Source organism: Anopheles merus, chromosome 2R, assembly GCF_017562075.2.
Source record: "Anopheles merus strain MAF chromosome 2R, AmerM5.1, whole genome shotgun sequence".
Taxonomy (NCBI): Eukaryota; Metazoa; Arthropoda; class Insecta; order Diptera; family Culicidae; genus Anopheles; species Anopheles merus.
The window spans coordinates 19,367,283-19,389,204 of NC_054082.1; the positions used below are offsets into that span (position 1 = coordinate 19,367,283).

General features: G+C 47.2%; 3 protein-coding genes across 3 annotated transcripts; 1 reads left to right on the forward strand and 2 right to left on the reverse strand.

Annotated features, from left to right (window-relative positions):
- Positions 1-1,984: 1,984 nt before the first annotated feature.
- LOC121589073 (UDP-glycosyltransferase UGT5-like) lies at positions 1,985-4,162 on the forward strand. Its single transcript, XM_041907679.1, has 4 exons — positions 1,985-2,273; positions 2,345-3,207; positions 3,302-3,747; positions 3,813-4,162. Exons 2-4 carry the CDS (start codon positions 2,368-2,370, stop codon positions 4,078-4,080), a joined length of 1,554 nt encoding a protein of 517 aa, XP_041763613.1. The 5' UTR covers positions 1,985-2,273; positions 2,345-2,367; the 3' UTR covers positions 4,081-4,162.
- Positions 4,152-5,782, reverse strand: LOC121589075. Its single transcript, XM_041907681.1, has 2 exons — positions 5,044-5,782; positions 4,152-4,777 (listed from the first exon to the last, which is right to left on the reverse strand). Exon 2 carries the CDS (start codon positions 4,775-4,777, stop codon positions 4,352-4,354), a length of 426 nt encoding a protein of 141 aa, XP_041763615.1. The 5' UTR covers positions 5,044-5,782; the 3' UTR covers positions 4,152-4,351.
- A 2,367-nt stretch (positions 5,783-8,149) lies between these two features.
- On the reverse strand, positions 8,150-11,074 carry LOC121589074 (transcription initiation factor TFIID subunit 12). The gene is made up of 2 exons (XM_041907680.1): positions 10,861-11,074; positions 8,150-10,758 (listed from the first exon to the last, which is right to left on the reverse strand). The coding sequence occupies exon 2, from the start codon at positions 10,756-10,758 to the stop codon at positions 9,331-9,333; it is 1,428 nt and encodes a 475-aa protein (XP_041763614.1). The 5' UTR covers positions 10,861-11,074; the 3' UTR covers positions 8,150-9,330.
- Positions 11,075-21,922: the final 10,848 nt, after the last annotated feature.

Genomic DNA, 21,922 nt, shown 5'->3' on the forward strand with positions numbered 1-21,922 from the left:
ACAAGGAGCCGTTTGGAATCGTCCGGAGCCATGCGGAATCACCCGGCGTCGTCCGGAGTCGGAGACATCCGGAGTCATCCGGAGCCGTTCGGAGGCATAGTCATACGGAGTTGACTGGAGATGACCGATGTTTTTGTGGTTAGGCATGAAATCATGCCTATCCGACTTCCACTCCTGCTGACTTTGGTCGCCTCAAACCACTTGTCTTACAAAGAAAGGCCTTTGTAAGAAGTGTAAGAAACGCAAAATGAAAAAGGAAACAAAAAACACGAAATGAAATGCCTGCGGAAGAAACGTACACCGGCAGACTACGGACGACTCCTGGCGGAGCTAAAGTAACTACTATCAATAACTGGGTTCGAATCGGATTCGTGAGTCCGCTCTAGAGAGCACACCACTAGTTTGTTTATCTCCATGGGCAAGTATTTTGTTCTCAATTAAGCTTGTCAACGATTTTGCCATATGTATTACTACAAAAATCAGGGTTTGGTACTCATCAGTACCAAATAGTAAGTTTTGAAAATCAGGAATTTTTAACTATCTTACTTACTTATCCGGCACTACAACCGCTTTGCGGTCTTGGCCTGCCTCAGGAGTGTCCGAAACCGCTCACGGTCTCGCGCCTTCGTCTGCCAGTCCGTTATCCCGGCCTTAATGGCGGACGCCTCCACGCCATCTTGCCACCTCAATTTGGGCCTACCACGCCTCCTCTGTCCTTGTGGACGGCCTAAAAAGACTTTACGGGCTGGGTCGTCCGTTTCCATGCGTATAACATGGCCAGCCCACCGGAGCCTGGCGAGCTTTATACGCTGTACGACAGTGAGGTCGCCGTACATCTCGTATAGCTTTAACTATCTTACTACAGTATAATTGATCGTGGAATGCAAAACAAGACTTTTTTTAGTAATTTCAGCTTAAAACGTCAAAACCATATTTTCATTAGTGTCAGTCCCATATGGGAGCAATAGTTACAATTAATAGTCATAGTATCAGCTGTAACTTTGGTACTCGAAATCTCTCCAAAAACTAAATCCGTCGTTCTTGTTGGGCAAATCCATATGAAATCTTAATTTTTTACAGCTAGATCAACAAACTGATCATTAATTTTAGAATCCATTTGCAACCATTTCATTTTCGTGCATAAACGCGCCATCCTGAATGAATTATTTAAACATGTGGCGAAAATCGCAAACAAAAAACATACGAACGTTCCACTCCAAACTACCGTAAGTGCTAACCGTCCACGCAACGCGTCAGCTGTGTTCGAGAATCTATTCATTAGCAGCCACACGAGCGTTATGCACATGTTTAACTTACCAATAAGCACCGCCAGTAAGTCTTTCCGTTGAAGATGGTTTTTTTTTCTTCTTCAACTTTTGCCTTTTGCAATGCCTGCAGTGTGTGATATACTATAGTGACACGGTATGACAACAAGCAGCCAATGGGACGGCGTTGTTCCGCTATATTTATTCATTTACATTCATGCTGTTTACACTGCATGTCCGCTGCTGTACGCGGGGCCGTTAGACGGCTAAAGGTCGGGACGGCCATTGCCTTTTTAAAGGTAAATGGCGCCAAACTGGTTAGAGAAACAGGCAGACAAACGGTGGATTTTTGTTGATAGATTAGAAGCTCTTCTAGCCACTTCAGTGCGTAGACCACGCTGATGATTGGACGGAAATTAAACGCAGCAATAGAGTTGGGGTTCCTCCGTGATGGGTGCGTGCTATCGTACGTCATATGGACGCAATGATTAGCGACGCTTCAATAATCATTCTGAATGCGTGTGTGAGTGTTCAGTAGAGTGTCGTTTTTGAGCTATTTTTAGACAGCGATAGGAAATGAAAAAAAAAACCTACCAAATCAAACAGACACAAATACATCTACGAAACGAACCCATTAGACGACCAACGCCGAACGACGAACAATGTGTTTTGGGTGTAACGCTTTGGTTTCGCTTGTCAGTGGCCAGGCAATGAACCGCAACGCAAGTTCATTGCAGCAGTTGCCGTTCAATCGCCAGCCGATCGGCTCCAGAGGCAGTGTGACATTGCCGAGCTGCGATTCAAACCCCTCACACACAGCGTGACGGAATGACATGAAATCTCCAACCGGCAGCAAAACAGTGCCCCCAACACACACACACACACACACACACACACTCGTCCGGTGCCGGTGATAATTGCCTTTTGGACCAACGACGTCTGATAAGATATAATCGTGAGCTCGGAGGGGGATTTCTTCCAGTTTGTCGTTGTTTTACATTATTGAAGGTATGTACGAATGAAAGTCTCGTCTCGTCTCACACCACTGCGTTGTAACAAATGTTTAATGTCCGTTTTAGAATACGATCTACGATCTCCAACCATGACGACACAGCGCTGGATCGCGCTAACCCTCGCACTAGCTGCGATCTGCCATGTGCACGCCGAAAATATACTCTTTCTCCAGACGACGCCCTCGAAAAGCCATCACATCTGGAACCGGCAGATCTTTGACCGGCTGTACGAAAACGGACACAACCTGACCATCCTTTCGTTCGAGCAGGAAACGTCCGTCCCGGGCAAAACGTTTCTGGTGATGGACGGGTACTACGCGAAGATGATGGCCGCGTTCGCCGACAGTGCGGGTGATTTCTCCAGCTACGAGCACGCGTTCGGCAACATCATGAACGTGTACCAGTACTACAAGGTGGCGAGCGGGCTGCTGGAGGAGGAGGACGCCATCCAGCGGCTGCTGGCGTACCCGCGCACCTTCCGGTTCGATCTGGTAATACACGACTTCACGATGGGACAGTGGTTGCTTGGCTTTCTGGAGCACTTCCACAATCCGCCGCTGGTTAGCATCTCGCCCTACAACATCCCGTCGTACACGCAGTACCTGGCCGACGTACCGGTCTACACCACCTACCTGCCCCATCCGGCGTCCAGCTTCGGGACGCGCATGACTTTCGTGGAGCGGGTTCAGAACACACTGTACTGGTGGTTCGACATGCTGTACCGGCAGCAGGTGTACATGCCCCAGGAACAGCAACGGCTGGGGCGCGTCTTTGAGGGTGCGAATCGCACGCACGTCAAGCTGCTGGAGCGCCGGTCCGAGCTGGTGCTGGTGAACAGTGATCCGGCGCTCGACTTCTATCAGCTGCTGCCCCCGAACGTGGTGCAGGTGGGCGGTTTGCACATCAAGCGCGCGGAGGAGATGCCACCGGTAAGTTTGGGAGGGGTTTTTGCGGGAATACTATCATGGGAGACATGCAAACAAAAAAACGCTATTAAATACCCTTGCATCTCTTCCACGCTAGATGATGAGTCAGTTCATTGCCCGGGCGAACAAAGGCGTGGTGCTGTTCAGCTTCGGCACGAACGTGCAGAGCGAGATGCTGGGGGCGGAAGTGAACCGGCAGCTGCTCGAGCTGTTCGCCAGCATGCCCGACTATGGCTTCATCTGGAAGCACGCGAACGCGGACGGTTTGCTGATGCCCCCGAACGTGCTGATGGCACCATGGGTGCCCCAGTCGGCCGTGCTGGCCAACGGGCGCACCAAGCTGCTCGTTAGCCACGGCGGTCTGCTCAGCCTGCAGGAGGCAGCGTGGAACGGCGTGCCGGTGATTGGGGTGCCCTTCTTTGCCGATCAGTTTTCGAACGTGCGGCGGATCGAGCAGGCCGGCATCGGTATCGGCATACCGTCCGCGCAGCTCAACGCCGTGACGCTGAAAGAAGCGATGGACACGATACTGAGCGATAGCAGGTAGGGCAAAATAATCGATCGGTTCTGCACTGCATCACTTTCACTGCCGTTCTTTCCACCGCTAGCTATCGCGCCCGCGGTAAGGAGCTTTCGTACCGCTTCCGCACACAGCCGGAACCTCCGCTCGAGCGTGCCATCTTCTGGATCGAGAAGACGATCGCCAACAAGGGCCTGCGGTATCTGCGCTCGCCGACGCGCAGTATGGCACCGTACCAGGTGTACGGGCTGGACATGGTCGGGGTCGTGCTGCTGATCGCGCTCGGATACTATCTTATCTTTAAGCGTCACTCGAAGCCACCGACCGGGGAGGCGAACAAACCCAAGAGCGACTAGTACCCGCGATAAGGGTGGAAGATTTCTCTGTGCGGAAAAAAGCACGGTGGCAAAACAACACGGACACGGCGTTTGAGCAGTAGCGCATGTTTTCTGTCTTTTTTTTATTATTTCGCAATCATCCCGAAACTAACGACGCGGGCACAGCGCACAACCAGTCTTTACAACACAACAGCAACAACAACAAAGATGGGCGAACGGTGCCAAGAAGCACGGGAGCGTTAGCCGCTCCCGAGGCGCACTCGGCACGGCGCACGCAATGGCACGTAGATCAGATGTGGGCCGCCACGTCACGACCGAGCGCGACGGCGTACGGGGGCGGCGGTTCCTGTGGCGGCGGGAAGATCTTGCTGATTTTTTCGTACGATGGGGGGGCATGGTCGCCGCCCATCACCGACTCGTACGACGGTGGGGGCAGGGTGGCATCGTGCCCGCGCTCGATCGAGTAGATCGACGGCTGGTCGGGCTGCGGCCCGGCCCAGAGACAGTTGCCGACCCGGTGCGTCAGGTAGACGGAGATCATGATGCAGATCAGGAAGAAGGCCACCGCCAGCGCGGCCATGATGAGCTGCGCCTCCAGCTGCTCCGCCCACCCAGTTCGGTTCATCATGTAGTCCAGTAGCAGTGCCACGACGACGAGCGACGGGATCGTTATCAGGATGATAGCGAAATCAATGACGCACTGCTGCAGCTTCATCTGCAACGAGGATGAGGATCGAAAGGCACACACAAACACACACACACACACACACACACACACACACACACACACACACACACACACACACACACACACACACACACACACACACACACACACACACACACACACACACACACATACACACACACAATTAGAGCACACGATTCGATAGGTTTTCCATCACGCACTGCAAACATGGCACATGTTCACTGTTTCGTTTATTTTTTGCTTATTCCGTTTGGAACTTTCCGTCTACTTACGGTGCTACATTTTGAATCACAACGGAATTGGAATGTTAACGGCCACGCGTTACTTCAAGTGCACTGTGCGGGTTTGCCCGGTAGTAACTAAGCGAACCGATCTGATCGCGACCACTCAACTCGAACCCGGGCGCGCCAAATGTCCTGCGCGGGCAGATACTGTGCTGCGAATACGATAAGCGAGCCCGCCACAGTCGGTAGATAAATCGTTCACTCCCCTACTCTCCTACGTGGTTCGTGAGATACTCATGGGGTTTTTGATGAGATGCTAAGCGTATTCGCACGTAGACCAATGCACACTAGCACGCGCACGCAATCGCATCTCACCTGACCGGACGGGCCGAACATCGCTCTCGCGGGCTCTCACGTGTACCACTTTGTGTACGCTGAAGATGCTGGCCCCGGCCCTTGGTGACACTCTAGCCTGCCGTGGGCCTGCACCTTCCTCCCCTCCTGGAAGGCACTCTCCTTTATCCGGTGTTTGGCACAGCTTTGTTGACACAGCGATTACGCAGTTCGTGCTGATTTCGTTCGCGTATGGGTCGGGAAGATGTTGTGATCTTCTATACGGTTTGCCGTTGGGAGAGCCTGGACTGGCTGGCTATAAAATCAGGTACAGAGCGCAGACCTGATACGCGATCTAGGTGATGGGGTGTGGGACGCGGTTTGGCAGCGAAAAATTGGAGCAGAATGTAGTGAGATGCGGCAAAAAAGATGGTAGCAAACAACGTGCTGCAACAACCCCCGGCATGACCGGGTGCTAATTGTAACACATTCCCCCCCCCCTCTTTCCCGCTTTGTTGCTATCAGCGTGTGGGGTTTAAAAAAAAAACTGGTAACTCACAATGTGAGTGCGAGATACTCTCGCTTGTAAGTCCACTCTCTTTGCAGGGGATATTGCAGAAAATCTGAGAAAGAACTGCATTAAATTAAGTATTAAAAGCCTTAAAGCATTATTTTATTAGGTCAAAAGATACTTTTAAAAGTAAAATGTTTGCCTTTTCCCCAAGTCATCAAGTTGGGCATATGAATAAATGGTAAAGACTTGTTAACAAAAACGCGAAATACAAACATTAAACTGGGTCTACATACTGCCATGACAATTACACACCGCACAACAACAACATTTCGCATTCTCCTCGGTGATCTTACACTCTCCTGCAAGTAAGATCTCCACTCGCATTACACGAATTGCTCTTGAGATGCTGTAGCTTCCCTTTTGTTTATTGCTCTCCACTGTCGGTTCCCACAACCGCACAGATGGCGCCAGATCGCCAGCCGTGTACTGCGCAGCGACCAACTAGCCGGAAGGGCCGATCTCTGTGTTTTCGTATCGTCGCGATGACGTACTATCGACGGTGGGGGTGGAAAATGCAGCAAACAGCACGAGATAACAATGCTTACTACTGGCAGACAGTGGCAAACCGTACCGCACCACACCGTTGACGGTGTCAATGTCACAACAAAAAAAACGCGTGGTGATGACGCGGCGCACGCCACCGAATGCTGTCGTACGTTGGGCCGTGTAACTGGGAAAGTCATCGGCCACTGCCGATGGGTTCGGTGCGGGTGGAAACTGCGAGGTGATAATTGGCCTTGAAAGTGAAATTTTGCGCCTCGGCCACTAAGGGGCGGGTGGATCGTGAAGACCGGCAGGTAAATGGGCCGGAATCGGTTCCGGTTACGTTACCGCTTCGCTACGGTGAAAGTCCTCGCACGTGTCGCTGCCGTGGTGCAACCGGACAAGCCTATGTTTTCGGAAGGTGGTAGCTGCCCAGCTGTCGTCATTCTGCGCGAGCTTAGATAATCTGCGTAAGTGAAAAGCGATTGGTCATGGCAGTTTTGGAGACAAAAATGGTTGGTTTTTTGAAGGTGTAGTCTTTGGGTGGAATTTCCCATTTCACGCGTGATCGCTCAGCCGTGACTCAGGATCGATCTGGGTGACCGGGTTATAATATTTTTAGCATTCATTGCAGTTGCGAACCTTTGTTGCAATGTGTCGTGTGACGTGCTTATCGTTTTGTGGGTCGCTTGTTCAGGTTCAGAGGAAAAAGAGTTGAAAAATACAACAGGAAATACAACATCGACAGTAGTGAAGATGAGTAATCTTGATCTGGTTTAAACGCATTTACATTAGCACTGGAGAATACCACGAATGGTACAGCCCTTGCCCTTGGATCATGAATTTACTAATGATGCAAATTACAATTGCTGGAACCGGACTGAAACTGGGAACAAAAAACCTCAAACAAAAGCGTAAATATTTCTATCCCTGTTCCGATGTCGCGGTACATTATGAGTGTCCGACCTTTCACGTCAGCAAATGAACCATTAAAACGCACGCTTAAGCGTAAACCCTAATCCAGTCGTTCATGATTTAATTTAGCGCGATTGCCGGGACACCCTACTGGCGGTGGAAGGAGTGCAAGTATTTCGGTGCAGCAAAATATGACGAGCATTAGTACTTTGCTCACGTACATTTTAACATCATTATAATACCTATAAATTTCATCTTTTATCGTCACCCACACAGCATCACCCGAGGCACATCCCTAGGTGGACGCACACTATCATCATCATCTATCTTTTCCCGGGGTCCCTTTTTCTACGGGGCGAAAGGGAATTTTCTGGCAGCTGGGATTGCTGTGGGGCGTTGAGACCGTACCGTGCGCGTCTGGAAGGGAAAGCTTGCGTGTAGTAAATTCTCGCCCTCTCGCATTTTGTCTCCCTTTCTGTCTCTCTCTCTCAAGCGTGTCCCAAGCGCCGTTACGTCTTTGTGGGGCAGACACATTACGACGTCACATTTATTACGTTAGTTTATGAATACTTCTTTCCGCCCATTTCTTAGGCGTAATGAGATGGCTATCGAGAATAGGTATTTTCTGCTGGAGATAGCATCATTTGACAGCTATTAAACTTACAGCGCATAGGTCAAACGCAACGCAAAACGGCTGTGTGGTGCGTTGTTGTGTACAATTGTTGTGCATTATTTCTTTTGCGGGCAGTGCTTTTCATGTACCATTGTTTGGAAAATATTTGTGAATTATGTTATCACTTCTAGGTGAAGTAAGGAAGGTGGAAGAGAAAATAAAATAGTAAAGAGTAATTCGTATAAAAATATCGCTTTATTTGGTATTTCAGTAACAAGCAGGTAAGCTTCATAGAAACTATTCCTATTGGTGGAAACAAAATGAAGACGATTATTTACAAGAAAACAAGGCAAAGAACAATGAGAATAAATTTAATGAATGATATTGAATGAATGTGTTTGAGCGCGCGCGCTGCTAAAATTAACTACAAACCTAATAACAATACGAGCGAGGATGGATAACATTAGTGACAGGTTCTGCCAAACGGGTTGAACAAAACAATAAATTTTAAATTTTTCACACAAAAAAACAACTGAAGCACAGAAGATTAAACTACACCACTTAAGCGAGCAGCAAACAAACAAATAAATAAACATTAATGCAATCTCTCGGAAAACGAAAGATTTTTGTTGATTCAGTGCTGCTGCTTGTAACTGGTAACAGCTCACGATGAACGTTCGATTAAAATGGCTTTTAGTAAACGTTTTGCGCTTGACACGTAAAACACAAACACACACACACGCAGTGTCGTCATGGTTGTGGTAAAATAATGAAACAACATATCTAAACAAAAAACTACTCCCGGTACGATAATTCGCGCTGCCAAGTAGGAAGGAAACCAAGCTAAAAAGGCTAGCCGAAACAAAACATTCACTAACAACTGCCCGAACAACATTGTATGGCAAACGACCAGTGTGTGCACTGGTATGGCGAATGCAGAAAGCAAATGAGAAAAAAATATAAGATACTAATTAGGGCTTGATAAGAGAATGAAACAAACCACAACGAAAAAAAAAACACATAGTTAGCAGCTTAAAACAACACGAGTAGCGATAATTGGCACGATACAAATGAGCAGGTATCGTAGCTGGAAATTATGCAATCATGCGTTGGTCACTGTTGCCAAAAGAAAGAAAGAAAAAAAGGGAAGGCAAAACAACCACTTTTCCCTCCCCCTTTTGCAGTCTTAAAATGTAACACCCAATGCGTAGCGGAAGACGGACGATGGTAAACGCATACCGGGCTAGCTGGGCCATGTTCGCCACTGGATGCGATTTTGCATGCTTCGTTGGGCACACACAAACAGACACGCACGCACACACACGCACACACGAATACAGGCTTATAAATGTATGTTCCCACCGACATCGATACCTTTGCATTGGAATCGCTGGCTTCCTCAATGCCCTAAACCTTACTACCAGAAGGAACTGCCGGCCCCATGCCCGGGCGGCGGTAGCGGTGGCCCGCTGGCCGTCTGCTGCTTCACCTTGTGGATGATCGTCTTCACGATCGGCACCTTCACCGGGATCGGGTGGGGCAGATAGACGGGCACGTGCTTCTCGACCGGGTACGGTACCGGCTTCTCGATCGGCACGGGTATCTTCTTCTCCACCGGGTACGGGACGATCTTCTCGATCGGTACCGTAATTTCCTTTATGTCCGGCACGGCGATCGGCTGCGCGACGGGTATGTGCACCGGGTAGGGGCGCGGCACGGGCACCAACACCGGGTGGGGGATCTTGATGCGTACTTCCTGCGGGATCGGTACGTGGATCTTCTTCACGTACGGTACCGGCACGGGCGTTTCTATCTCCACGTGCTGGCTGATCGGCACCGCCCGTCCCTTGGTGTGGATGATTTGGTGCGCGGCGGACCCGGTGGCACCGTAGCCGGACGTGAGGCCGGCGGCGGCCCCGATCGCTGCCCCGCTGTGGAAGTCTTCGTCTTCCTCGTCGAACTCCTCGCTACCGTCTTCATCGTCGGTGTACTCGTGCGAGGTGGGCAGCTGGTTCGGCGTACCGTGCAGGATCTTGTACGCCTGGATCAGCTGCGGATGGTACGAGGTATGAGCGGACGGTACGTGATGGTGATGATAGGAGGACTGTTGCTGCTGCTGCTGCTGTTGCTGACGATGGTGATGATGGTGATGCTGCTGCTGCTGCTGCTGGTGTTGTTCCTGATGCTTTGGACGGTGTTGATGCTGAACGTAATGCTGGTGGTAGCGATTGCTGCCCAGACCCGACGAAGCGGCCGAGCTGCTTGCATGATGGCTTTGCGGTTTCTTGCTGCCCTTGCCCTGGTACGCACGATACGCATTGTAAGCGTTCGATTCTTCGCTAGCGCTCGTATCTTCATCGTCTTCCTCCTCCGAATCCGAATAGCTGGGCCGGTACCGTGTTCCGCCGCCATGTTTGGTGGACGTTTTGTACGTCGTCATGTACTGATGGGTAGCACCGGCCGTAGCCGAATCTTCCGCATAGTCTGACGACTCTTGCTGCTGCTGCTCTTGGTCCTGTTGGTCCTGCTGGTCCTGTTCCTCGTTGTCGTCGTACTGGTCGGGTTCCGGTGCCGGCCGATACTGGGGCCGATAGTGATAGTGTTTGTTGGGTGCCGACTGTGGTCTCGCATACTCTGCCCCACCTTCGCCACTCTCAATCCCATTGGACAGTTCGTTTATCTCGTCCGGATCGTCGTGCGGGTTTAGGTGCAGGTTAGCCCCAGGCGATTGATACGCCAGCACATACTTTCCGAGTATTTTGGCCGGCACGGGATTGCCCCGGATGGTGACGCACTGCACTAGCAGGAGTGTTAGCACGGTGGCAAACACTGTAATAGATGCCATCTACAAGAGAGGGAGGGAAAGAGAGAGTGAAAAGCACACGCGCACAATGCTTGTCAGTAAAGGTTAACATCACAACACCACACACTGCACCCCATCACTCACTTGTTTGATCGTGTATCTACTGCACGGGTTCGGAACCGAATTTACTATTTTTCACCCCTTCACTCTGCACTGCTCGAGCATACTACTATGAAAAATGCAATACGGACTACTAGATGCGGGAACGAATGGTTCCCGTACTTGCAACACGCACCGCTTTGATCTGCACTTGGTTCTGGAGGTTGTAGCAACCTGTAGCAAACTGTGTCTTGTGCTTGTTGAGTGCCGACCGCTGAACGAATGCACCCATTATCGTGCAGTGGTGCAATATTTATAAGAAAATTGGCACCCGAAGCCACCGAGGGCTTAGCTGTGGTTTGCAGAAAGACGACCACATTCACCTGGGGTGGAGGGGGGCCAACGCGCTATGCGGGCGTTACTGCGTTCGGATCGGATTTGCGCTGGTAATTCGAGCGGAACTTCGTGCGAGCGCCACTTCCGCCGCCGCCAACCTCTCAGACACCGGGGGTTGCGAGGGCTTCCAGTTGACGGAAGAAAGTAAGTATGAGGATGGCGGGAAGCCCAACGCCCGTGCCGACCGAAAGTGGTTGGCGAGGAATTGTTTGGGTGATTAAAAATTCCCATGATCGTAACCGATCGTCGCCGTGTGGATGTTTTGTGGGTCGGGCAGTGTGGTTGCAGGTCGGTCGAGCCAATTAGGGCGCGCGTAATGCGTGCGAGTTTGGTTGTCTTATGAAAATAAAATCGCATTTCGATCGCGCTAGCATGACCGGTAAGGATTATGGTTTAGGGTTTGTTTATGAAAAGCGGCACGGGACGTCCAACCTACGAGCAACGAGCTGTCGGGCTTCGTTGTCCGAGTGGTGTTAATAATGGGCGCGATAATCCGGATCAAGAAATCAAACACACTGCACACACGTGCATTTGCTGTAATTGTTTGCTTTATTGCGCTTCCAATTGATTATTGGAATGATTAATGTAACAATGAAATCGAAATCGAAGTGTAATTATGAAGCAGAATGAGGCTTATTAATTCGCAACATATCGTGCTGCTGGAGTGTAATGTGTTAGCGGTGCGCTCGCACCCTGTACGGCTGTACCTCTGTCGGTCTTCTTTGCCCGGCACAGTTTAATGAGCCATAAGTCAATCGATGTGGGTTTAGCAAAAAAAAAACCGAATCAATTATTCCACAAAGTTGTATCTTTTACGAGTGATGCAACAGATACGTTTATGCTGGATGATTTTACTGGCAATTGAAATGGTTATATCGACCAATACTTAGCGTCATACTTTGCTTCGATTAAAGGGTAACTTTACAGAATTACAGTCGACGGAAATTATCGCTATCGATGTTGTTGAAGGTGCATGCAAACAAGAATTGCGATGCATAATTACATTAATTTAAATACATTATTTGCTTTGTATATTGTTGCGATTATGCTTTATATATTGTTAAATAATACATACATTCTGTATCACATTGCCAGCATCTTTTAAGATACACTGTTTTTAACATTTAGATCCAGACTAGCTGTGGCGTAACTGATGTAATAAGTAGATAGCGGTAATAAAAAAGGAAGAGAAATAAACAAAATTAATAATATCATTATGTATCATGTTGTACTTTATCTAAGCCTAAAAATCATATTAAGTTTATCATAACGTACGCTTTTATCGCTCGTTCGAAACCTACAAAGCGATGAACATTACCTTGAAAAGCAAATAGTGAAACAAACGGTTGTAGTGTTCGTACTGTCTGTCATTCATTAGCATCTTTGTCGTGGCCACGCATTTCATGCTAATTGTAAACAAATTACAAAAATCATCTCTATTTATTGAAGTAACTGAAACAAACAACTAACACACATTTTGCACCAGAAACCCTTTTTATGTCAAGAATGTTTTGCAACAAAAGTGTCCCTATTGCAAGTATTCTCGGTCTATTTTCCACTTTCGAGAGTTTTTCAACTTCCAACCAACCATTCCAACCATTCCAGCCCAGCAGGAACGTCACGCGGGATGCTGCATTTATCGGATTTTAATCACATTTGTGTTGTCCGCGTGCTGCCCACTGTTTCCCAATGACAATGCCCCCGTCCCCGACCATCAGCACGATCAGCACTGCCGTGAAGCGAAAACCGTCGTTCGTATTTCCGCCCTGGCGCAGGGGCGTACACTGCATCCGGGCAGTGCATTCCGGCTGAAGGGTAGCATAGAACAGCATCGATCTCGGGAGCCAAGCTAGTGACAAAAATAGAAGCAAACCGAAAACTGGCCCAACAACTACAGCAACAAAAAAGCATCGACGAACAACGTTTGCACGCCTCTTGCAATGGAAGGCCAAATAGAGTGCGTGCTTCGCAATAATGCAAACACGGAAGCAAACACCGTAACAAAAAAAAATCAAAATAGCAGGGCTAAACTTGCTGCAGTCCCGGGTGCGAATCCCGGGACTACATTTGCGCACATCCGGGAAATGGTATGCGGCCCAAAATCGGAAAATATTAGCTAGAGCTACTCCGGTAGCGTGGAACGGTTCCTGCGACCAAGCGGACTAGTGGAGATGCACTTCTGTCGCACAAAAGCTTACGTTGCTCGAAAACAAAAAAAAGCAGAGAATGGGTTGCGAAGGGAGGGGTTGACGGAACTTTGTTCTATGGTCGATAATTTGATTGCCTATCAGGGACCAGTGGAAAGAGCTGTAGGAAGAGACAATCAAACAACTGGGGGGGAAAAAATTGGACGAACTGCAGCGAAGGCAGTGGCGAACGAATCTAGTGTGTGTGTGTGGTTTTATGATCTGGTTTTCGATGTTGTTTTGCCCAGTTTTGGTCGGAATTTCGTCGCTGTTCACAGTGTTTACCATAACCGAAAAAAAAGAATCAGTAGGAAGCGGCGTTTGCTGCCTGTGCAGCCAATCATTTCACTGTATGGAAGCTGATGTTTGCAGCACTATGGCTATCGATATAAAAACACAGTTCTATTATTTTGTTGAAACATTTTTAGCCAACGTTGGACGGAGAGGTGAAGTTTTTTCTGCGTACGCAAGTGTTGCTATCCGACTCAGTTGTTGGCAGTTAAACAAAGCACTGATCAAAACTCAACAGTCAGCACACACAAAAAAAAAAACAAGGTTTAGAGCGTATGCGATTCTGTGGAGATTTGATGGATTGAAGGGTAAAGCTAATTGGAAGAACAGTGAAAAATGAAACGAAGCTCGTGGAAGAAGGCTTTTGGTAACAACATTGAAGAGAGCATGAGTGATTTAGTGCAACCAAATGGAGCTGCATTCGAAATATTGAAAACAATTGCCCAACAAAAACGCATATTCCCACACTAAAGGGAAACGTTCTTGCAGGAAAAATGGACCTAGAGCCGCGCGATCGTTAATTAATTAAATTGTGTTCCTTTGTTTGTATTGGACTTTTTCTTTTTCTTTTTTTTTTGGGTTTGAATGATCTCTCTCCACACGCACAATGGTTAACTGGAAGTTCGCTTGCAATCAGGTAATTGTAAGCTTCGACCAGTATTAGGCGAAGTATCTGTGGACTCTGTGCCCGCGTATGGGTTGTGGTTGAAGAATGTAGTTGAAAACATTAATAAAAAAGGCAAATACTGAACGATTCGCCAAGGGAAAGAAAACGCGTGAAAAGAAAAAAAAAGCGAAAGGGTAACATTGGACGTTCGATTTGTGGGTTAGCATGCACACGCAACGCAACGCATCATAACGCTGGGACGGAGTAATTGGAGATCCCAAGTGTTGTAAAGTAGCTGGAACAGTCACACCCGGTGCTGGTAACCACTCCTAAGGTGGCGTCTACCACTACCATCGTTGGCAAGATTGAGGAAGTGGACGTGAGCCTGGCACAATAGTTTTGCTACCAAATGGGCAACCGGTCCCATACCGGGCGTTCGATCACGCGCGCAGAATGTGCCCGTGCACGCGGGTCGAATTGCAGTGGCGAGCAAAGCTAGCGAGGAAGCAATACAGGATGCGGGTCGTTCCAACTGTGTTTGCAGTCGGTACAAAGCAACGTGCCCAAACAGAGAACGCTTGCGTAATGGTTGAATGGTAAAGTGTAACATTAAATAAATAGAAAAGAAAACAAAAGGGCCAGTACGACAGTTTGGCCGGGAAGCCGAAAGTCGTAGAAAAGCTCGAACCCTTTCTCTTCCGGTTCGGAACCCCGCAGCACAGGTCACTCAAAATCGTTCCAAATGAAGCTTGCTCGTACGTGCTCGATAGAAATAATGTCTCGTTTTTTTTCTCTCTCCCTGTGTACAATCTAAAAACTACGAAGATAATTGATGCAACCTCTTCCTTATCGTTCTGTTCTTCCTTGTCGAGTGGTGCATGAAAAGAAAGACGAAAAAACACGAAAAACAACACAACGGACCATAAACCACGCCGTACCAGTCGATCGGAGCGATAGTTGCCACCGATTCGCATCCAATCTTGCCCCGGGTTCACGGTACATTGAGCTTAATTGATGAATGAATGAAACGTAAATGGACTCGGCGGCCACTGGCAGGCACACCATCGCGGTTGCGAGTGTCGCGCTTGCAGTGGCCCGTTCGCTGTCTCGTGTTTGCGCCCAACACCTTGCCCGTGTTGCGCCCAACGAGAGTGAATTTTTACGCTCGCCGTAGGACGTGCGAAAACACCGACCGAACGCTATGAACAGCGATTGCCGGCCCGGGCAATTGGCGTCCCATTTTAATGGCGCTGTTTACATATGTTAATCAAATGAGCATAAATCTGATTTGATTGCTTCCGATGTCCGGGGTAGCAAAAACGTCGGGCAGATCGGTTGACGGTAATTATTCATGGCAGATTAGTTTTCGGTCCTTTCGGCCTGGTGGTGGTTCGGCCCCTTTCCGCTGCACTGCACTGCCGGAGTGGTTTTGGGGAAAAGTGTGCGCGCCGGTAGTGCATGCCGTATCGAACAGAAAGGACAGGAATGAGCATGAGCAAGGGCGGTGCATCCAATTTACTCTCGGTTGGAGTGTGATAGAAGGCGGATGATGTTCACAACCAAACGTGAACGAGTTGCTCCTGGAAAGAGGGAGGGCATTCGAGTTGCATAAAATTAGGGAGCATTTGGTGTAAAATCAAAGGGAAATATTCAGCAATTGGTTTGGTAGACTTTCTTTGGCGAAAGATAATGTAACGCGTTTTTGATGCATAAAAGGGATGAGGGAGCATGAAACTCATATGAACTGTCTATAGGGAACGATCGTTATAGATATTAAAACAGAAGCTAATGGAATTAATGTTGTATAAGCGAACAAAACCATTAATAAAGTATGTTTACTATGGCAATCAGATCTGGCCCATCATGGCTGTTAGTTCCAATAGCGTTCAAATTTTGAACCTTTAAAGTGGTGCACGTTATGCATGATTTATAAAGATTCAAGAATCAAATAACACTGCATTCTGTCTAAAGGGAGCATAATTTCACAAAAAAAGAAACAGTAACACATGCGCGTTACTATTATTCATTAAATATGTTTTCCTTTTGGCGTTTCCGCTATGCTGCACGCAAATTGCTACACGCCCCGAAGCCTGTAAGTCAAAAGAAGCCAACTCAAGTCGGGCAAAAGGCTTGCATCAGCCAACCTCAAGCTTCCCGGGATGGGGTGGTGAAGCAAAATGGCGCGTATGACCACATCTAGATCTCTAGCCGCTGTTGGTTGGCTTGGGTTAATTTGTTCCTTGTTCCATCCGGGTTTCTGCGGTACGCTGTGGATGGATGTGGCGGTTTGCTAACCGGCGATAAGAAGCAGTATCATGCATGCCATACTACAGACACACATACACATCCACACATACACATAGTCACACAAACATAGAGAACTTCACCAAAATCCAAAGCCACGCATCACGGACGGATGATTAAGTGTAACTTCTGATGCCATTCCCATGCCGCAACTCCGCCAAAAGAGGTCCCGCGTGATACGGTAACGCGCCGCGGTAAGTTTAGCACACGTACAATAACATCAACCACACACACACACACACACTCACACACACAATCGTGCACCGCGTTTGGCGTGGGTAAGTGGCCAAGATCTGGTGGCGGGTTTTCGCCAGCGCCAGCGATACACGCCCGCAAACACGCGCACGCATTAGAGCGCCACTGCTCGAACAAACCGTTTATCAGAGGCGTAAATCAAAATTTACATAAAGTTACCCGATTATTCCTGGCAGTGAAAACTTTGCGTTCGTTTTTCTCTCTCGCAGAAAAAATAACGCCCACCGTCGGGTGCCGGAGTTGAAAACCGGGGTCGAAACATGTGCTCGCTTGGCCCGGCTGGTTACGTTGAAACTTTGGTACGCGGCAACCAGACCGTTGTCTGGCGGATGGTGGAAGTCAGGGATCTGGTACTAATGGAAAGGGGAAAGATGATGGTAGATCATACCATCGGGAATTGGTGTAGCTTACCACTCCATCTTTTCGGAGCACTGGATCTTGTCGTGACAGACTGCTTCCCTAACGAAACTCACTGTTTTTAAAGCGACCGGTGCATTAAAATTGGTTGGATTTAATTGGCACGAGTCGGCAAGTTGCCATTTGGAATTGATTCTACGAATATATTAGTAGAGGAGGGTATTAAATATCAACAAACTGATTGAGTTTACAGTTCTTCCATTTAATTGAAGGATAGCAATTCATTAACTGAACAAGAACAAGAACAAGAACAAGAACAAGAACAAGAACAAGAACAAGAACAAGAACAAGAACAAGAACAAGAACAAGAACAAGAACAAGAACAAGAACAAGAACAAGAACAAGAACAAGAACAAGAACAAGAACAAGAACAAGAACAAGAACAAGAACAAGAACAAGAACAAGAACAAGAACAAGAACAAGAACAAGAACAAGAACAAGAACAAGAACAAGAACAAGAACAAGAACAAGAACAAGAACAAGAACAAGAACAAGAACAAGAACAAGAACAAGAACAAGAACAAGAACAAGAACAAGAACAAGAACAAGAACAAGAACAAGAACAAGAACAAGAACAAGAACAAGAACAAGAACAAGAACAAGAACAAGAACAAGAACAAGAACAAGAACAAGAACAAGAACAAGAACAAGAACAAGAACAAGAACAAGAACAAGAACAAGAACAAGAACAAGAACAAGAACAAGAACAAGAACAAGAACAAGAACAAGAACAAGAACATTTTGTTTTTAATTATCACTTCATAAATAACATTGCGAACAACAAATATGCGTCTTAAATACGTTAAAAACATGAACGCAATACGTGAATTCATCCCAAAATTCTTGAACATTCAATTTTTCGTTATAATTTTTCTAGATAGAAGATTTTTCAGACATTCTAAAATCTTCGTTTTCTTCCACTCTAAATTTTATACGCCATTGTTGAGTTCAAAACTACGCGATCGATAGTCTTTTCGCGCCGTGCACCGGAATACTAAACCTCGGAAAAGGTTATCGCGCAGAGCAGTATCCCATCGTGAGCGCGTCCCGTTGGGAGTTTATATTTCTCGTAAAAAGCTACCCAACAACTACACACATCAAGCACGAAGGATGGACCATCTTGGTATGGGAGGTATGGGAGGGTATACGTATTTTTTTGCAACTCCCAAATTGTACACTGCCAAAAAGTACACAAGCAAACAAAAGTGCCAAGTGACCGTTGCGCACACTAAGCGACGGGAAGGTGTGAAAAGATACGCATAAATCATACTTTTGCCCCCGATTTTCTTGAGCAAACCCCGTATCGTGCTCGTGTTGTAACATCGATGGAGGTGGATTAGGCTACCGGGAGTGGAGAAAAAAAAACAGCGGAACTAGAGAAAACTCTCACAGGGTCAACCGTGCGCGGGAGTAGAAAAGCGCGTCCGGCAATAAATTAAATGAGTTGCGAAAATCCGCCTTCCGAGTACTGTCGCTCCAGTCTGCCATCCGAAACAACGCTCCAACTCTGCCTCGTGTGTGCGTGCATGTTTGGATGTGTGTGTGTGTGTCTGCCTTACGATGGAAGAAAGCTTTAAGCTCAATTTATTTTACTTCTTTTGAGAAGCATCCTCGCATTCTTTCCTACATCAAAAAAGGGAAAAAAGCAAAATGTCGGCAATCGTCCACATTGTCTGGCCCCTGGTGCTCCCAGTTCATTCCACCGAACGAACTCTCTTCGACGTGTTGATAAGAAAGTGAAACCGTTCTCTGTTGCTTCATTTGGCTTTGGTGTATCGTTTTTCATGCGCTGAGGGTGTTTTTTTTTCTTCTTCCGTTTCCTTCCTTCCTTGCTCTTCCCACGGCGGTGGTGGCGATCTTAGAAGGGAAGGAAAATCCAACCCAAGCATAACGGAAAGCCATCAGCAGTCGGGATGCGTTCCGCACCAAACACGCACCGGCGTAAAATCGACCCGGTTAAGCTCCCGGTTCAGATCAAGATTCGAGCTCGTCGGCGGGTGATGAGCAGCTTTGGTGCTCGCCTTCCTTCACATGCGGTAAATTCATCATCGAAGTACTGGACGGGATGTGACGGTGCGGGTGATGGAGTCGCTTACACCGTTTGACGGTTTTGATGTAGGTGACGCTTTTTTTTCTGAGCAAGCGTCCCTCCCGTGCCATGAACGTGCGAGAAGAGTGTGGAGCGGGGGTAGAATTGGGAAATGAAGTGGATAATTTGCTTTCTGTTTTCGTCGCAACCTGTTCTATGCGAACAGCCCTCACCCGTGCCTTTAGATCGTGAAGAGTTTTCATGCCACGCTTCGCAGGTTCCGTTTTGTTGTTGTTGTTGTTGTTGTTGCCAGTACGGCTTCGGTTCTGGCTGGGCAAAGAAAGTGTAGCGTACCGTGGCTGGGTCGTCCCTTCCCTCCACCAGCAAAGACGCTCCATGTACGCACATACATGCGTTGGAAGGTAATGTTGTGCTTGTGTAGCGTCAACTGCACAGAGATCGTCGTTGTGAGGTTTTTTTTCCGTCTGCTGTTTTTGCCACATATTTTGAGACGACTTATTGGTAGCATTTTATTTTGCCTCCTTCACCACCACCTTCTATGCTCTCATGGGTGCTTTAACACACGACAAGCAATTTGATGGCGAACGCAACAAACCAAAGAAAAAAACGCGAAAAGCGAGAGGGATTGAAATCCTACCCTCGTACTGAGTAGATTTCAAATGACAGCAAAGGCTTGTGATTTAGCGCGACGGAGAATTTATTGACAGAGATAAGCGAGTTTATTAGAAATGATTTAATCAAACGGTGAACATAGCAAGAAAAATCAAACCTTAACAGCAGATACACATTCAAACACACACGCACACACAGACATACACCCACTGAAATGGTGGATATTGGCAAGCTAGGAATGGTGCGGGAGCTTTCCACATGCCTTGAGTTCGGTGAAAACTGTCTTTCGACAAATCCCTGCGTAGACGACATGGGCGAAAACGAACCAAAAATAATAATAATAATAATAAAAAACAAATTGATGCTTTTGGAGAATGAGCGCACGAGCGTGCGCGCGCGTGTGTCTATGTGAGTGAGTTGGGAATTTTCCACTTCGGGATGCAAATCTCTGAGTTATGCTAATGGCATCGACACACTCTCTAGAACAAAGAACACGAGCATTCGTAAGATTGCCGAGACCGAACCTTTGGAGGCTGGAAGAAAAATGGTCCCGTTCGAGATTTTTAAACATTGGACATTCAATGGGATGATTTTGTGCAGCCGGAAGTGTGCCCATTGAAACGGACAGGCCCGACCGGAAACGACCGGGCTCTATCTCAAATGGGATTGGGCTAATGTGAGTGTTTTCTGTTCGACCAGAACACAGCTCGCAAAGCATCGTAGTGAATAGGTTGCGCTGATTTGTCTCCGAGTTTATTTGTAGAGTGTGCTCTTCCAGTAGATTATCGAGAATGTTATATGCTTTTATTCATTCCATTGAGTAAGACAAGTCGATACGCTCCATAAACAGAGAAATTCATAAAATAGAATGATTGTCTACTAAATTAGCCTTTTATCACGTGTATCTTAGTTTCTCTTTGATATTTATAACTGTCATTCATGCAATGGAAATACTTTTTGTTTCAGAGTATGGAAATTACACGCCATATCACAGGTATTAACTGTTTCCAATCCTTCAATTATTGAGATATTTTGGTTGTTCTGTTATTCTGCTTTATAGTTCTTTATAGTAAATCGGCTTCGGCTTCGGTAAATCAGCTTCATTAGTAAAATTGGTCAATAGTGTACTAATGGTTCAGGGATCGGTTTTTCCATTTTTATTTTGTTTGACTCTACAGTTGTCCCGTATAAGATCTGTAGATCTTAAATTTTCCTCATTAGTACCTCAGTTTTATTATACGTTGTTTGAGTTCTAGTTCTGTAGTTGCTAGAGATTTGATTGTTGATGTGGAATTGATGAATTAAGCAATTGTGAATTATAAGTCGCCATTTGCTATGGATTTTTTGTGGAGCCAATGTCCAACAATCGAGCTGAAACATTGCGAAACATGTTGTTTTTCCGCGGTCCATTGTTTTTCCTTTTAGAAAGTACAATCCCTATTGATTGACACCAATGTCTAATAAATGTCATATGAACTTATCTGTCACCTTTACCATCGCATACAAATGATATAATTACCATAAAATGACCGAAATTCGCTAACACAGTGAGTTTGCCGAAACAATCTCTCCCCCTTTTGACACGATTGCCACCAATTGTTATTGATGCAAAGCAAAGTATAGTTTTGCTCTAAGCTAGTAGTTTGCCATTTCCACAAAGGTCCACGCATTGCTCACCCTAACAACTACCCCTCGCAGGAAATGCTTTGAATATTAATCACCGTCCAACCCTCAAACACATCAAGCCCGTCCATCCACAGCACCGTATAATGTCCATTTTCCCCGTGTCGGGGAAGTTTTTCGCGTGCAGAAACAATTAACACCACGCGGGGCGTCACCCATTGCCGTCGGCGTTCCCGAGCGAAGGTTGACATTTTGCTGCGCCAGCATAACGTTGCGAGGGTGTGGTAGCGTTGCCGAACTAATGTTTGCATCGAAACGAACCATTTGTCCGATAAACAAATCTAACGTTGCGTTGCCTGTCGCGTA

Excerpts from the sequence above, each read along its gene's own strand:
- LOC121589073 (XM_041907679.1), top strand. The coding sequence starts at position 2,368 with ATGACGACACAGCGCTGGATCGCGCTAACCCTCGCACTAGCTGCGATC. Across the intron at positions 3,208-3,301 it reads GCGCGGAGGAGATGCCACCG|ATGATGAGTCAGTTCATTGC; the intron begins GTAAGTTTGGGA and ends CTTCCACGCTAG. Across the intron at positions 3,748-3,812 it reads ACGATACTGAGCGATAGCAG|CTATCGCGCCCGCGGTAAGG; the intron begins GTAGGGCAAAAT and ends TTCCACCGCTAG.
- LOC121589075 (XM_041907681.1), bottom strand. The coding sequence starts at position 4,777 with ATGAAGCTGCAGCAGTGCGTCATTGATTTCGCTATCATCCTGATAACG.
- LOC121589074 (XM_041907680.1), bottom strand. The coding sequence starts at position 10,758 with ATGGCATCTATTACAGTGTTTGCCACCGTGCTAACACTCCTGCTAGTG.